The following is a 16,471-nucleotide window of genomic DNA, read 5'->3' on the forward strand; positions in this document are numbered from 1 at the left end:
GGCTAGTAGAAACGAGTTTGAAGAGAGCGCAGACGGGAGGCTCGGCCCCAATGAGGTCTTCAATTTGAGAATTTCCTTGCTGCCCCAAGTGCCTCTTTGTCAAGGTTTTGTCACACGGAGCGAGCTAAAAGAACCTTACCCTTCACATCTGTATTTGAACAGAAAGTGCAATCCTCATCCCAGGTTCAAACAGCGTGCAGAATGGGCCCGAGACAAGGAAGATGGAAGGCCGTACTATCTTCCTCAACCTAGCTCACACTTTCCATTCGAGATCACTCTCTCGTTTCCTCGTCAATGCCCATTCAGCGAAACCCACAGTCCCTCCCCATCCGCCCTCACCTCCTCCTTAATCCTCTCCGTCGGCATTCCCAGCCTCCGAATCCAAACATCCACCGTCCCATCCGGCACAATCTCCTCAATCTCACACCCCGCCAACGCATTAATCACCCAGTCCTGGCAATCCTGCCCGCCCCTCGGCGTCGGCGGCCGTTCCTTCCCCGCAATCGCAATCACCCTCATCCGCTGCTCATAGTCGAGCTCCACGACCTTTGCCAGTCCCCACGCATCCTGATCAGCCAGGCCATGGCCAGTCCGGTTTTCGAATTGGAATGTGTTGCTGGGGATGTCGATTACGCGGACGTGCAGGAGGTCTCCGAAGTCTTGGCCTGGGGCGTGGATTATGAGGCCCCAATGGGCGCGCTCGGAGACGCCGGGGCCGGAAAGTGTGACGGAGAGATGATATTTTTGGTTCATTATATGGGTTGGAGATGATATTGAGATGTAGTGGTGGAGGGGGGTGGAGGAGTGTCGTTGGTGGTTGGTTTTCGTGGGTGGGTTCAAGCTTGAGCGATGGATATCAGAACAGCGGGGTACGAGCGGACAGTTTCATTGGTTGGTGTTTTGTTTATTGTATGACTGGCAATAACGAGACTTTAATGGAATCCATCCGAAGACGCCGCCCGCTAAGCTCTACCTAGCTTTCTTCTTCTACCGGCACATCCCATCCGATAGTTACCATATTTTCTAATCCATGTGGCCTCACCTCCAAATTGATATGCCTTCCACTTCAACAAATCAACTCCTCTTAACAAGCACCCCCTGAACCCTCGGCATACAACTAACTCTATCCTCCGGCTCCTCAACATCCCCCGGATTCTCCCACTCCCCAGCATCCAGAATATCCGCCAAAACATTCCTCGTCAAACGGCATCCAACAAACGTACTCCAAGCCGGGTTCAGCACCGCTATAATCTCCCACATTAGCATATCACCAAAAAAAAAAAAGTAAAAGAACCATAGGTAAGCTGGACAGAAAATACATACCCTGCCCAACCCTCACAACCCCATCCCGACTCCCCCCATGCTCCCAAAACACAAACTTCCCGCCAGGTCGCAACAACCTCCAACACTCCCTCGCCACACTCCTCGGATCCTTGACCGCACAAAGAACCTGAATGCAGAGAATACAATCGACACTCCCCTCTTCGATCCCATGTTCTCTGAGAACATCACTATCTTCAATCCCGCATGTAATCAGCTCATACTTCCCACGTAGAGCACTATGCTCTTCCAGCGCGAGCTTGGCTTCAATGTCGACTCGATAATGCGGGTTTGGCTCGACCCCATAGATATGTGAGATCTGTGCGGCGGCGGAAGCGAGGTTGTGGATTTGGTTTCCTGCGCCGGGGCCCAGGTCCAGGGTTACCCCGGACGCAGAGGAGACGAGGGTTGGGACGATGGTCGTGTCTTCAAAGGTTATGAAGCCGGTTGCTGTTAGCATTAGCGTTAGCGTTAGCGTTGGTTGGTTTGTTTGGTGATAGAGATTTCTATGCGAAGGGAAGGGGGAATGGGGCGTGGTGAGGGATAAGTACAGGTTACGCTGAATAACTTCGCGGACGCAGCATCCCGGATTTCTTTTACGTGGGTGAGTGCTGCGAGGAGGCCGTCTTGATGGACTGCTGCGGTGAAGGCTTCCCAGTGGACTGTGGAGGGGGAAGGGAGGGGAGTTAGCGGTTGTTATATTTGTGGGAGCGAGGAGAGTAGTGACTTACGGCAGATTGAAAACCATATCATGCCGACTGGACGGAGAAAGGAAGCAAGGCGGCCTTTGGGGGGCATGGTGTTTTACGTGGGATTGTTGGTAATCGCAAAGAGGCGGGTTGTATAGCAGGGAAGTCAGATATGGCAGGTCTGTGTGGGTGAGAAATCAGAAGTGATATCTACCGGGGGAGAGGGCAATTTATAGGGGAATTATTGCGATATCGCGTGCTGAGAACAAGCAGGCTAATAATGGACTGCTGTAGGTATATCTCTCCACATGAGCCCTGATAAGGACTAGCTTGGTCTGACAGTTGGCATGACTCGAGGAGCCCTAATGCCGTCGTCTGTATGAAAAAGCCGTGGCTTTTGGGATCGGTCTGTGACTCTCTGCTAGTCTAGTCTGGTTGGAGATCTTTGAACCTTCCTCTCTGACATCAGAGATGCCGTATCTATTCAGGAAAAGATACCTAGCTACCCTAACCTAAAAGAACGAAAGTCGAAAACCAACATACTACCCAACCCAACGCACCACATCCCTCAATAATTAAGATCTGCAACCTCGCCTGCAAACTCCTCAACCAGTCCTCCCTCGCTTGTACGAACGCCATAAACTGTGTCTCCATATGAACACTCGCAACCTCCTCCTTCCACGCCTGATAGCCCGCTTTTGGCACCCAATTGATTGTAGCGCGATCCTTACGCTCGGGCCTCTCGCAAAAGACCTCGTATGCGCAACCCTCCCAGATTCGAAGTTGGTACTCAAAGCCGATGTTAGGGGATATCATGCTTCGAGATTTGCGTGCAAGTGCGAGTGCGTGGGCGTATGGAAGGAACAAGGTGCGCATTACTAGAGCAAGTGTCAGCCGTGTCTAGAAAATCCGGACCAGGATGCCAGCCGTAAGCAACATGCTCCCAAAGTTGGAGAATGCATGGGACTGCAAGAGAACGGTAGGATGCTCTCAATAAAATCCCAAGAGCCCTCAGCTTGACGATAGTTCGACAACGAACTTGAGAGGAAACACAGAAAGGCGATCATTGCAGAGATGCCATCGCCACCAAAGATCCTTCTCTGACCTCAAGGCTTGAAACCAGCTGTTAAGCTAGGCACTCGAAGCCAAATGCCTGCCCAGCCACTCCCACGTGTTGGATGAAGAAGAAATGGTACGTACTATAAGCCACAACAACCGCTCCAGACCTCGACATCCCTTGGTTACAATGAACCAGGACTCTTCCCCCCATATGGGTAACATGGCTCGCGGTGTCTGTCTCAGGATGAAAGCCCTCCTGGCCCTGGGGATGTGGTTCTATCAGAGCTTCATGAATCCAGTCCAGCATTTGTTCTAAAGGGCGCAGGATATGTTGAGCAGGGTCATCGTCGGCCTCGACGTATTTGCGCTTGAGTTTAAGTCCGGGAACGGAGTTTGTCGCGGGGTCTGGGTCGTCGTTTGTTTCGAAGGAGCCGTAGAAGGTGGGGAATGTTGTTGGGAGGTCTTGCCAGCGTGTGAGGGTGAGGATGTGTGTGATGCCGTGTTGTGTTAGGGGGGAGGCGGTGCGAGCTGCAAAGCGACTAGGGAATGTTAGCTTGGTTGACTGATAGAAAGGTGACAGTAAATAGAAAGGTAGAGGCAATAGGGCGAAAAGATGCGATGGAAGTGGGAAGAGCTTGCTCTGAGATGTAAAGGCCTGGTACTGCCTCGATAGGGTCGATTGTTAGGGGTGGCATGGTAGAAGAATATTCGATATTGATAAAGATAGGTCTGAAGACCTGTTGAATAAGGGATCCAAGGTCATGATCTGTAATGGAAATGGAGAGATTTGTGGGCTGTCCTTTATCCAAGTGTAGATGTTCCTGTGTTGCAGTTTCCTGCACTGCACTTGGTCACAACAGTCAAAAGAGAACACTGTGCTCATGCAGAACGGATTCTTACTCTTATACAACACTTTCTTGAATGGATGTCAATCTGGAAACTACAGTGTCACTCTTGTGTTGGTTTAGTCACCATACTTCTACATGTTCACAAGGCACCTTCTGCAAAGCTGGGTACCTGGGTACAAACTAACAAGATACGCCGAATATATCACAGCTTAATAGCCTCCTCCCTTGCCTCCATCACAAACTCCGGCAGAATATCCTCCAGTCTATCCCACATCGACTCCCTCAAAGCCACCGCAACCTTCGTACTTGCCGCGGTCGTTGGCCTATGGGTCCTCGTGATTAGCCTCTCAAACAACAGCAGCAGCAAAGAAGAAGATAACTTACCTCCTGGACTTCCCATCCGACCAAAAACCACCGTGATGCTTCTCATCCACCTCTCTCAACCCCAGCAGTTCCTGCACTGCGCCCTGCTCTGACGTCCGACAAACCAGCTTCTCAACACCCCTCGCAAAAGCCTTGCCGTTGAAATCGCGAAAGAGCGCGGTGCGCGTAAAACCCGGAGTTGATGTAGCGATGAGAATCTTCTCCGGCTTGATCCTCTGCGACAGCTCCTGCGTCCACAGCACCACGAGCAGCTTGCTGATATGGTAACGCATGTAGCACTTATACTCGGTTGGGTCGTTGAGATGTTTCAGCAGATCCGGAAAGGACTTTTGCTTGAGGTTCGCCCATCCGTGTACCTCTGAAGAGACGAGTATGAGACGAGATGGTGATTCCGACGGGGCTTTGAGGAGGAGCTGTGTTGAGATCAGCGAGACGGCGATTGTGCCCAGCACATTGACCTGTTGAGCATCAGCATTCAATTTCCCATTTAAAATGGCTGGAAGGCAAAACAAACCTGAGTTATCTCCTCCATGCCGGTTTCACACTTCCCAAACACCGTCGAGTAAACACCAGCATTCAAAACCGCCACATCCAAGTACCCATACTCGCGAATCCTCCCCCCAAACTTCTTAATCGACTCCCAATTTCCCAGATCCAGCAATTCGAGATCAATCTTCGTCTCCGCACTCACCAAACCGGCCAATCTGCCGCTGAGAATCTCATTAACGACCCTCTCGCCTTTCTCCTTGCTCCTCGCCGTGAGAATCAAATGACAGCCAACAGCCGCAAGGGCTTTCGCACACTCAACCCCACACCCACTGGTAGCGCCCGTAAGAAGAATCCTCTTCCCAGAGAAAGCCGAAAGATCAAGATCACGAATTGGAGGGTTCTTCTTCGTGAGGAGACGAACGAGAACAGGGAACGGTCCGTTGCGGTCAAGGGATAAGGCGTAGGGATTGTCGAGGCTGAATGGGAAAATGTGGAAGGAGGACATTTTGACCCACTGTTATATGTTTGCTTTGGGAGTTGATGAGGTTGCGAGCGGTGCTTCATAAATCAAAGTCTAGGGATGAAATAAGAAATGTGTTAGTGCAGCCCTTTTGCTTGAGCTTGGGGTGGGGGCCGGCTGAGGTATATATTTACGAAGCGCCTAATCAGAATGAAGCTTGTGTCGATCAGTGCGCTACTTTGTAGAGCATCTGTCAGACGATTTAGAGAGATTCATAGTTCCTGGATATTGCTGAAGCCGTTAATGGCTTTGCTACCTTGAGATAAGGTTTCAAGTCCGCTGGTCCTTGAGAGGAACATAGTTATCCTTCTGAAGGAAGAAAACGATATCTACCATGCGGCTCTCCAGATAGTTTAGGGACTACCCGTAGCCCGGATATATAACTAGGTAGCCCATTCAAAAAATACTCAGATAGGGCCGGGCTCGGCCCTGATCAGTGTCAGACCAGAAGTAGCCCAAGAGGTAGCGCAATGCGATACCCGCTTAGCAAGACAGCATTGGAGATGAAATGGCCCAAAACAAACTGTCACCGATCACTCCTGGTGTCGTCGCTGCTACTCGGCTAGGTAGTCATCAGATAGAATATGCTGATCGGGAATATCTTGTAGTAGTACCGCATTTCGTCTCTATTTTTAGGGGATCTGATGACCACCCATTTTACGAGTACCATATCTTTATCCATGTCCATACCTCATCACTCATAACCTGAACTTCTAAACCTTCGCCTTCTTAAATGGCTCAGGCTCCGGCAACACCTCAACGGTATCCCCCCTCTTCTTACTCCGAATCAAATGCTCAAACGAAGCCGCATGCTCAACACGAGGCGTAAACGGCTCGAAATCCCACAAATACCCCAGCGTCCTGAGAATCGACGTCGCAGAGTAGCTCACCGTCTCCTTGTTATGGTTCACACCCTTTTGCTCGACAACACCCTTGCCAACCCACGGCGAGATCAGCAGAGTCGGAATGCGGCCGCCAAGACGGTCAAAGGGGAAGGTATAGTCCTCTCCATTGGGAGTCTCAAGCGTGAAAGTGAGGTTGTCGGGTCTCGGGGCAAGAGGCGCAGGGACGTGGTCGTGAAAGCCGCCGCTCTCATCGAAGGTGAGGATGAAGAGGGTGTTGTCCCACTGCGGGGAAGAGCGGAGGGCGTCGTAGACGGATTTGATGAATGTTTCGCCGTCCGAGATCAGGCCCGAGGGGTGCATGGAGGTTGTGCCGACGCCACAGCAGGAGGGGTTTAGGTAGGTGAGGTCTGCGAGGGCGCCGGCGGCGGCGTCGTCGTAGAACTGTGCGAGAGGAACGATCTTGTCGTCGTTGGAGGTTGCGTAGGTCCAGTTGAAGAAGCCGGCGTCGGGACCGGTGCCGCCTAGCGGGTCAACGTAGTTGAGCCATGTGCGGTTGGTTTCGGTGAGTTGTTGGAAGAGCGAGCGGTTGGGTAGCTCGTGGTTGTCGAAGCCGGCGTCGTTGAGGCCGTGGCCGTGGGAGGTGCCGGAGACGAGGGCCGCGCGGTTGGGGTTTGTGTTCTGGGGAATTAGTGAAGGCTAGTAGAGAGAATAGAGGTGGCTTACTCCTGGAATATCCGAGTGCCAGTGGTTGAATGTGAGGTAGTTCTTGACAAGAGAGGTCAAGACGGGCACCTGCTCCTCGGTGTAGTAGTGCATGACCTGGGTCACCAGGTCGGTCTTGTTGGCCTCGTCAGCATACAGACGCATCTGCTCGTGGGCAAAGCCCTTGTTGTGAGCCTTCAGCTTTCCAGAAGCAATAGCCGCGTTGTCAGGAGTGTAGTCTCCGTAGAACTGGATGTTGTTGCCGTAGATAGCATGGTCCGGGTCATTGATGACAGAGTCAAAGCTCTTAGCTGCAGTGCAAGCCAAGCCCTCCGAGGGATCCGTCAGGTTGAACGGGTTGCAAAACGGACCGTCGTGGAGCGGGTTCTCGAGCCCCTTGGTGGTCTGTCCGCCGAGGATGTTGTCGAAGGAGCGGTTCTCCATGACGAGAATGACCACATTCTTGATGTGCGACTTGAGGTTCTTGATGGAGTGGCTCGTGTGCGGCTGGTGGTGGCCTGCAGGCACGGCGAGGGCCGCCGCAGCGAAGGAGAGAAGACCCAGGAGAGCACTAGGATGCATGGTCAATGTGGCAGGAGTTTGGTGATGCTGCTGTACTTACTTCTAAAGATTTGAGGCAGCTTTTATAGCCCAATAGCTATGCCGCTCGTCAAGAGCGCGAGATTGTCCCTTGCTTACTCCAACCCACGTGCAGCTAGACGAAGCTGTGATGCATCGCGACAGCAGCGGTCTTTACCATATGAAGACCGAATGATGCTGATCATGGTCATCGCGAATGCTGTGGGACGCGGCTTCAAGACGGCCGCAAGCGATGTCCAATGGAACAAAAGTGGAAGTGCACGAGGCGCTCAAGCGTGGGCGATGTTGCAACGGGGTGCGGGGGTACCTGAGTATAAACGAGGTCGGTAAGATTCTTGTAGGAGAGTCAAGCAATGATAAGCACTGCACAAGAGGACTTGGCTGGTTCTGGGCTGAAGGGAGATGATCGTCAGGTCGTGGGAACAGGCGGCCAATTCATTGGACATTGCCACACCTCGCTTGGGGTGTTTGAATTGCATTTTTTCTCATTGGCCGATGCAGTAGATGGAGTACTCCATATTTATATGGACATCGGCAGCATACTCCATCAGGCAACCATAAAGTACATAGTTATCAAGATATTTGTCGAGGTTGTTGACATGGAGAGATTGGTGGTATTCCAGGAACAACAAGTGAACCACGGAAACACCATTCTCAACCACCATCTCATGATATCATGCCGGCTCTCCCGGCTTTAAACCTGCAGTAGAAAATATCTACAATGCAAGCGATAACAAGCTCACCGTCTAACAAGACACAAGTCTGCAAATATACCAAAATGCCCTCAGCCCTCACCCCCAACACCACCACCACCCCGCCAACCCAATCCATCTCCACCTTCGAAACCGACCTCCAAAACCTGCACTTAATCTACGACTACACCGTCAAACCACCCTCTCCATTTGATGACAGTGACAGTCACAGCCAAGAGATCCAGAAATGGCGCTACGAGATGTATTTCCACTCGCCCAGGCGAATAATCTACGCCATTCACGGCGGCCCCATGGCCGGCCGCAAGAACTTCCAAGCGGCAACATACCAACGTATCCGGGCGCACGAGCTGTGGCAGGTAGACTGGCTCGAGGAGACCGGGACAATCTGTAGTTTGGTCTATGATATCCCAAACGGAAAAGTGACGACGCTGTTGGGGTTCTCGAAAGGGCACTGGGAGTGCAATGAGGCGGTGAAGGGGGATGAACGAAACAAGGAGGATTTGGAGAGGTGGAGGGGACTGGCGAGCATTGGGAATCAGAGGGAGAGGGTGTTGTTGAGTGAGCAGGCGGATGTGGTGGAGAAGTTCTGGGGGTTGGGAGGGTTGGAGGGGATCGACCTAGGGTGGGATACTATGTGAGATGGGATTGAGAAACTCAAAATGTTGTATAAATGGCTAAAAGTAATGATGTATGTGCCATAGATGCGATTATATACAGATTATATTGTACTTCGGCTGGCGAAGTGCACTGCTCAAGCAGTGGCGTGTTGTGATGTCTGCAGTCCTGGTGACTTGCATGACTCTGCCGTAGGGCGGGACCTATCTATATATAGGTCATTGAGCGAGTGAGAGCACGATGTGCTGACTGTTCAGATGTGCGACTGATGTCGCGGCCACAAGGATAGTCAAGACTTCCTGGTTTCGCCGGTAAGAACTGATGGTCCATATTGCGGTTTGAGTTCATATAACGCATGCAAGCGTCTCAAATTCGAGTCTCATCAATCATCGCTGGAGGAGCTGCCCGGCGACGGTGCTCGAGCACAGACAAGTTCAATGTCAACTCCGCTATAGCTTGATGGCAACGGTGCCCCATACGTCGGCGTTCGACTGATGATTCCGACGGCGACCTGCTCCGCTTGCTCAGCGGCGGTCATGTTATCAATGAACCACGTCGACCACGGGTCTTCACTGTTGCCCTTGTCTTTGATGATTGTGGTTTGGTCGGTATCGATCTCGATCGCGAACTCTATAATCACATGTTAGAAGATCCAGGTGGCAGATGCTCTGGAACTTACGGTCGACAGGAAACTGCTGAACATCAAAGAACGGCGGTGGGCAGTTCTCAATGGGTGGTGGATGGTCATGGAACGACCCGATCAGAGTGTCGAGAGGGTTTTCGTAGGATTTTCCGGTATTCATCAGCTCAAACAGCGCCTGCTGGAAGAAGTGCTTCATGTTGATCGAGCATTGGGAGCCCCAGACACCATCACATCCATTATTTGCGCCCGACGGCGTACCCGTGAGATTGCCGACGCGTACCGCGATTTCTGACGTACGGTTGATATCGATGATCGAGCTATTGATCGAGGCCTGCCATTTGACCCAGTAGCTCGCCTTGATCATCGGCTCCTGGCCTTTCCCTCGCGCGTCGGCATCAAAGGCGTAGTAGAAGTTCAGAGGTGCTAAGAAGAGAGGAGGAAAACTGAGGGAGATGGCAGTTTGTGCTAAAGGGTCGACGCATCCGCTGTCCCAGAAGGAACATAAGTCGGCAGTCGCAGGGGTTGTGAAGGTCGTTATGAGCGTGAGGAGAAGTAGGTACGGTCGGGCAATCGACCATGATCTGAAAAGGACAGCCATTGATGTAGCAGTCGTCTAGCAACTGCCTCCAAGGCTCACTTATAGGGAGTTAACCAGGGCAAAAGGCATCCTACTGCGTGTAGGTTGTATGTTTCGTGATGCGAGAATGCGGTGCGAGCGGAGTAATATAACCCAGCCGGCGAGAAGTAAACCGATCCGTGGTGCCTGTGACACGATATCGCCCGCCCGAGGTAGTTCTATGTCGAACAGGCCGCTATATGGGACGAGTGCCGTCAACTCGCGCGCCAGATTTCCAGTACAATAACAATAGCCGCCTATATATAACCAGAGTGCGTAATGGTGATTCCCCTGTTAAAGGCTCAAGTCGAGTCGCGAAGAAGGTCAGGTTGTCGTTTGTCGTAGTAAAGGGGTTAAGCGGGTATCAAGGGCGAGAACCGAGAGAAGCAGGCGGAGACGACAACAAAGCACTATATAAGGACAGCTGGCGGAGAAAAAGCACAACAAGCGGATGGTTGGAAGCCGGCCTTTGGAGCGAAAGAGCACAGGCAGGGAGTCGGTGATGGAAGAGTCGGAGTGACTGTCTGTCTGTCTGTCTGGCTGGCAGTCGCAGGCAGGGAAGTTGGAATCTGGATAAGCGCAGGTTGGTCGCAGTAAACACTAGCGGCCTCCCTGGTGCGCTTGGCGGAGCTGCTGAATGGCTGTGACTGGCTGACTCCGCATCGACCCCTCCGAATCAGGCATCTCACGGTGGAGATCGCTTGCAGGGTCGTTTTGAATTTGGATGGGAGGGCTTTGCTGCGAGTTAATGTCGAACCTAGTCTACAAAAAGAGAATCATATCTGTATGAGCAACCAAGCCAAATTGATACCCTACCGAAAACAACCTGGTCAGCACACCGTAAGATCAAGCAAGGTCGTTGCATCGAAACCTGCCCTGCCCTGAATCAGGTGGCGCTCTTGGCGTGTCGTCGACCCCACTTAACTCGGCTAGGGCTGCTCATTGGTCCCTTCAGGGTCCTTGCGGAAAAAAACATTCTCGCTGACCTCATTTCATTCGGTCAGGAATCTGTGCCTGTCGATGACGCAACGAAGCTCGTTGGATCTACAGTCTGCTATGTGTGATGGGAGCTAGCTGCTAAGCTGGTCGATCAATGGTTATCTCCCGATACAAATAGTGACCATGGAGTAAACAATTGACCGGAGGTATACCTGAAGAAGAGCTGGTTATCTGGTTGAATGTACTCTGTATAACTAGTACAAGGTAGCAGCTTGCCTGGACGAACATACCTAGCCCTACGGCGGGCTGACGAGCAGAGTTGCTATTGGCTTTTACGTGTTTACCTAGCATTCGAGCCTGAAGACCATAGTTGGCAAGATCATGGTCTTTCTGATGCTGCAAGCAGGGTATCAAGGATAAATTGCACTTCAGAACCAATGACCTTACTTGAAAACCGATAGCCACTGATAGACAGGTGAGTTCCAATTCATATAAATACAGAAGGTTTAGAATAAAAGCTCCCAAGGGGCAACGCCAATCATGCTCCAAATATACATCATTATGCTCGGCCTTCTAGAGATTTCTTGTGCTCTGACAATAGGTCAGAGATGCCCCAAATCTCTCTCAGGCTCAGCACCCTGCCTAGATCACAGATCTCGCCTAGCTTATGCACCTCCCGATCAACTATCATATTACTTGTTGTTAAGATGTGGTCCAAAATCAACGGCTGGCTATGAAACTCTTTATAGAGCGCCTGAACCCGGAGCGCTCGCTCGTTCCTATCAGCTAGAGCGTACATAAGACGTTTGAAGTGCGGCTTATGTTTAACAACCCAAACGACATGTTCCGGGGTAGCTTTGGAGCATCGAGAGCCTTCAAAAATTATGTCCAGCACTGCAGCATAGTCATGGAGTCGCTGCATCGCCTGGGGACCAGTTCCTGGCCTGACGGGCGCAACCCCGGTTTCCCAATCCCAGTCAAGCTTATAGTGGGCCATTTCAGGAGCAAGGAGACCTTTACGCTCATTCAACCACTCCTGATATACTCGATTTTGCTTCCCCGCTCCAAAGAGTGCGTAGTTCGCGGCCTCTTCCAATTGCAATTGGGTATGGCAGCGTGGCACCCTTTCCGCAACGCTACGGCTCCTTTTGACGAAAGTTGCCAGGATCCTCATCTTGTAAAGGAGCGTTTGGGGTTTATCGCTGTATGTTGGGATCCAGTCCTGGAAAATCTTATAAATGGTAGGACCTTTCGAAAAAGTGGCCTCCTGGCCATCAACGACATCTTGAGACGGTGGAGGTAATGATTCTGTCTGATCTTGTAAGTGCGGTTTGATGTGTTGAGCATCAGTAGCAGACTCGCCCGAACTTTCCACATCGGCTTTGTAGACAGCCAATTCAGTATCCCGGCCGGTAATTACGTTTGCTGGGCTATCTGGATCTTTGAGACTTCGATCAGGATGACTTCCATGGCCTGCTTCACTCTTGAAAGCCAGAAACTTTGCATGAATTTTGCTGTCCATGACCAGGTGCTCGAGCTTGCGCACGCGGTCTTCGAGAGAACGAACTTCGCGCACAAGTCTCGTGCATTTAGATATTTTCTTGGGAGATTTTCTATCGGCTTCGTAGTCAACAGAGCTAGGAGAAACGTGATCCTGGCTGCCAATTTCATGCTTAGGCGCATCGCTACCGAAAGGGCTCGTGAGGGTTCCAAGTACCTGTGGCTCCAGTGAAGAGCTATCAGCCTTTCCCTGCTGACCCAGCTGTGTTTCCTTCTCCGTAGGTTGTGGTTGTTCTTCAAAACGTCGTACGGGGGCTTCCGCTGCAGCAGTGCTGACGAGACCTTTTGCGACGTCCTGGTCGCGGATCGTATGAACGCGAAACGGGCGAGGCTGAGATAGTAGTTGCTCAACTTCTGTTTGAGTCGATTTCTCCCTCTTCCCAGTACGCCCCTTGCCCTCCTCTTTTCTCTCGTCCTCCACCTCTTTAATCCCAACATTAAACTTCGGTGACGGCGCAGGTACCTTATGAGATCCATTCAGAAGATTCTCCAACCGCCCAATGAGGTCAGAAACCTCCGGACTAGGCTCCACCGGCTGAGCATGCTTTTCAAGGAAGTGTAAGTGTAAGGGTGGTGCTGCTGCTGCTTCTTTTGCCCCGGCCGACTTCTTGTGTATCATTTTGTTCAGCCGCTCCTTGTTAGAGGCACTGTCGACGGCGATAGCACTTCCGCCATTCGGCACAGCCGGAGATATCTCTGCGGGCAGTGCGGTTTGGTCACTGGTGGTTGGTTGCGATAATGAATGCGAATGTGGAGGTCGTCGAGAAGGGGGCGTTCGCGGCGAGTTTAGGTACGCGCGACCTCTTGTGAGCATAGAACTGAGCTTCCAAACTGCATCTTCACGAGGCATTTGGATGTCAGACTGAGAGACCGTGGAGTCAGGGGTTGTCTCTTGTTCCGTGCTTTCATCAACTTCAAAGTCAAGTTCACCGAGGAAAAAGAGGCCCTCTTCTCCGCACGGTGGCAGATGCTGACTCAGCGGTACAGATTTGACCCTTTCGAGAGCCAGGGTTTGTTGAATGGCTGTGTTGGAGAAGACATGTGCAGAAGAATCGGATTAAATCTACAATAACCTGATGATCCAAGTAGAAGCGATATATTGTACAAAGGTGCCCTCAAATGTATGAAGCGACCGGATCGGGTGTTGCGCCTTATTCTAGTATACACAGTTTTTTTGACCATTCTCGTCGAGTACATGAAGTGCAGGCACGCTTCTGATAGCACATGATGTGCAGAAAATGAAAAATAATGGTAGAAAGACAAGGTAGTAGGAGAGTGTCAATGTGAAAAAAGTGAGATCCCAAACGCCGATGCACCTCGCTCAATGCCGTATCAATGTTGCCATGGTTCTTTTCAAATTATGCCAGGAGGTGGCGGTCAGTTAGTATCATCGTTATCGGAAGAATGTCCGTTGATCCAAACACGCTTCCAAGGACCTTCTCCTCCAAGGACGGCTGCCTCCCTGTCCTGACGCATACCCTCGAGGACCCCAACGACACCGCCGCTCCGTAGACGCTCTAGGACAACGTTCATACCTTGCTTGCTCTTCAAAATAGCATCACGAGTGCGGTTCAGTCCAATCAACTCAATAGTTCGCTGAATACCCGCGGTAGACAACGAAGTGAAGAATCCCCTCTTGGGAGACTCTTCTTCGTAATCTCCAGCCGACTCTGTCTTCTTGCGGCCGAGAAGTTTGCCCTGTCCAAAGCGGGAGCGAAAAGTGACAGTAGTGTTGACTGTAGTCTGTTCACTCCGCTTGTTGTCGAGTAAGAGACCCTCGAGTTTATCGGATCCACCCTCCAACGCCTGGCGTTTGTAAAATTGCTTTTCCACCACACTCAGGATCCCTGTCCACTCCATATTGCGTGACTCTGACTCCATCCAGCCCTCTTTGATATCAACAACGGTCGTCTCCAAGATATAGCTCTGTCCGGAACTGTCGGAACCGCCCATACCCTTCGGAAGAAGCTTGAGAATGCCAGCCGGCACCTTCGACTTTTTCAGATGAATGCGCGTCGTATGAAGGCGCTGCGTGTTCGGATCGACATAGCGATCAATGACATCGGTAGTCAAGACATGTCTCGAGTAAGGGTTGGGATAACGGAGGAAGTAGGCGAGGGAGACGGCGGGAAAGGAATAGTCGTATGTATAGATGTTCTCGAAGAACTTCATTATTGCCAATGCATATACTGTCACTGTTCAAACCCTTTTAGAAATATTGCGACTGCACAATGGGAGAGGGAAGATGGAGATGGTGTGATGGTGAACGTTGACGTGGAGTGGCGATTGAGGTCGTCTGCTCAATGACCGTATCTTTTCTTCGGCGCGGATCAGCCTCCTGGTGGTCGAATTCTGCCAGTAGCTCCATGCGGCCGTTGGCCGCTAAGCCTGTTTCGTAAACGCGGGGTGATGCTTTGAGTCACGTGATGTGGTGCCACAAGGCCAATGCTCCAGAGTCATGAGATCGGTCTGGATAGCGGGTATTGACATCATTTACCATGCCATTGTAGAGTCAATTGGAGGTGTAGATGCAGGTCGAACGGGTTGTGCTTCATCTAATCTGATGGGAATGTGACACGGACGCCATACAGGTTGTACAGTAAATAGGCTACCCATCGTATTTGTGATTTATATATATCTATATATATTTGACCCTGATTCCGAACACTATAGTTTTCAAAAAGTATGGCTGAGATAGAAAGCTGATTGATAACCCCGAAATCGTCAATCCCCAGACTAACCAGGACCGAAAGTTGTGTGGATACGAAGACCACAATTGCAGCTACTGCACAAATTAAAAAGCACGCGACCTAGAACCTTTTGAGCACAACTTGACCGAATATAAATCCTCTCACTCCGTTGCTCAACAGGCATACCTCGCCATCAATAAGATCCTGCGTTTTGATTACCTGCTCAGCGCAGAAGCCTTGCGTTAAAGCGTAACGCCTGCTCGTCCCCGCGTTCCCACCACTTGACAGCGGGGGCGTAATCCAGGCCGGCACGTCGTGTCCCGCTTCCTCTCGGCGCTTGAAGTACGGCGTTGTAATGCTGCCCTCCATGATCTCGCCATTGGGGTTCACCAGGAGGACTTCAGCGGAGTCCTGTCGAGGATCTAACCCCACACGCGCTCGCGCAGCCAGGTAGTCGTCGCGAGCTGTCGTCTTATGAGTCGTGAGCCCAGATGGAACCGTATAAGTCGTATCGACGAATATCCGCCATGGTGTAGGCGTTGGGTTGACGATAAAGGGAACCAAAAAGTTCTCTAGGTCGATGCGTGCAGCAGGGCTGGTTTCGACCTTGCATTCTCCGTTGCGATCAAGGATCAGTCGCACGCGCCATGGCTTCCCTTTGTGAGGTATGTAGTTATCGAGGAACCGTGCGAATTGGGCGAGGTCTTTATCGAGGAACCTCGAGGCATGTTCCCAGTGGAAGAAGCGAGCAGCGTTCCGGAGGCGGTCTTGGTGGTAAGGGAGGAGGTAGTACGGGGTGACTAGCGGGTCAGGATAGGATTGACCGCCTCGTTGAGCGACTACATTAGGGAAATGAGGATCGTAGCGCAGCGTGGAGATGATCTGGAAGTTTTGCGAAGACATTGTTCACAGGTTGGAAAACTTCGAAGCTGGATTTGTGAGCATTTTTGACCTATCCACGTGCAGCGAGTCCGGACTCAGCCGAGATCGCACTGGGCAGTTAGCAAGCGTCCTGTTAGTCCGGGAGAGCGAGAAATAGATGGACAGGTCATCTAATCACCACCATTTGAGGCCCTGTCTGTTGGAGAGAGACCCAATGACGACGCTTCGAGCTCCGACTCTCATCTGGTGATGGGTGGTAGTGGAGTAAGCCAGGAGCTGGCCATTGATTTTGCCTGCTCTTGATTGGGCCACACCTGCAACCAGAGCTCGGAACCACTGCTGCGTTGCCGGAACACC

The 16,471-nt window shown here is 51.5% G+C and overlaps 8 protein-coding genes across 8 annotated transcripts; 1 reads left to right on the forward strand and 7 right to left on the reverse strand.

The window, feature by feature from the left end:
* Window positions 1–291: 291 nt before the first annotated feature.
* BJY04DRAFT_215616 (uncharacterized protein) lies at window positions 292–753 on the reverse strand (the record flags this gene model as incomplete). Its single annotated transcript, XM_073715517.1, has 1 exon — window positions 292–753. One exon carries the CDS (start codon window positions 751–753, stop codon window positions 292–294), a length of 462 nt encoding a protein of 153 aa, XP_073573997.1.
* An 89-nt stretch (window positions 754–842) lies between these two features.
* BJY04DRAFT_183095 (class I SAM-dependent methyltransferase) lies at window positions 843–2,272 on the reverse strand. Its single transcript, XM_073710409.1, has 3 exons — window positions 2,052–2,272; window positions 1,324–1,982; window positions 843–1,244 (listed from the first exon to the last, which is right to left on the reverse strand). Exons 1-3 carry the CDS (start codon window positions 2,066–2,068, stop codon window positions 1,075–1,077), a joined length of 846 nt encoding a protein of 281 aa, XP_073573998.1. The 5' UTR covers window positions 2,069–2,272; the 3' UTR covers window positions 843–1,074.
* A 3,577-nt stretch (window positions 2,273–5,849) lies between these two features.
* BJY04DRAFT_225988 (phosphoesterase superfamily protein) lies at window positions 5,850–7,438 on the reverse strand (the record flags this gene model as incomplete). Its single annotated transcript, XM_073718313.1, has 2 exons — window positions 5,850–6,832; window positions 6,878–7,438. The coding sequence occupies 2 exons, from the start codon at window positions 7,436–7,438 to the stop codon at window positions 6,023–6,025; spliced, it is 1,371 nt and encodes a 456-aa protein (XP_073573999.1). The 3' UTR covers window positions 5,850–6,022.
* Window positions 7,439–7,944: 506 nt separating this feature from the next.
* On the forward strand, window positions 7,945–8,841 carry BJY04DRAFT_183098 (Calycin-like protein). The gene has a single exon (XM_073710410.1). It carries the CDS (start codon window positions 8,178–8,180, stop codon window positions 8,805–8,807), a length of 630 nt encoding a protein of 209 aa, XP_073574000.1. The 5' UTR covers window positions 7,945–8,177; the 3' UTR covers window positions 8,808–8,841.
* A 13-nt stretch (window positions 8,842–8,854) lies between these two features.
* Window positions 8,855–10,134, reverse strand: BJY04DRAFT_15613 (uncharacterized protein). The gene is made up of 2 exons (XM_073708962.1): window positions 9,464–10,134; window positions 8,855–9,414 (listed from the first exon to the last, which is right to left on the reverse strand). The coding sequence occupies exons 1-2, from the start codon at window positions 10,023–10,025 to the stop codon at window positions 9,167–9,169; spliced, it is 810 nt and encodes a 269-aa protein (XP_073574001.1). The 5' UTR covers window positions 10,026–10,134; the 3' UTR covers window positions 8,855–9,166.
* Window positions 10,135–11,012: 878 nt separating this feature from the next.
* Window positions 11,013–11,446, reverse strand: BJY04DRAFT_183102 (uncharacterized protein). Its single transcript, XM_073710411.1, has one exon. The coding sequence runs from the start codon at window positions 11,331–11,333 to the stop codon at window positions 11,121–11,123; it is 213 nt and encodes a 70-aa protein (XP_073574002.1). The 5' UTR covers window positions 11,334–11,446; the 3' UTR covers window positions 11,013–11,120.
* Window positions 11,447–11,457: 11 nt separating this feature from the next.
* Window positions 11,458–13,493, reverse strand: BJY04DRAFT_183103 (uncharacterized protein). The gene has a single exon (XM_073710412.1). The coding sequence runs from the start codon at window positions 13,390–13,392 to the stop codon at window positions 11,542–11,544; it is 1,851 nt and encodes a 616-aa protein (XP_073574003.1). The 5' UTR covers window positions 13,393–13,493; the 3' UTR covers window positions 11,458–11,541.
* A 28-nt stretch (window positions 13,494–13,521) lies between these two features.
* Window positions 13,522–14,864, reverse strand: BJY04DRAFT_183104 (MSF1 domain protein; the record flags this gene model as incomplete). The annotated part of the gene is made up of 1 exon (XM_073710413.1): window positions 13,522–14,864. A coding segment is annotated over exon 1 (791 nt), but the record flags the coding sequence as incomplete, so codon positions are not given.
* Window positions 14,865–16,471: the final 1,607 nt, after the last annotated feature.

Source organism: Aspergillus karnatakaensis, assembly GCF_047715665.1.
Source record: "Aspergillus karnatakaensis strain CBS 102800 unplaced genomic scaffold BJY04scaffold_11, whole genome shotgun sequence".
In the NCBI taxonomy this organism is placed as follows: Eukaryota; Fungi; Ascomycota; class Eurotiomycetes; order Eurotiales; family Aspergillaceae; genus Aspergillus; species Aspergillus karnatakaensis.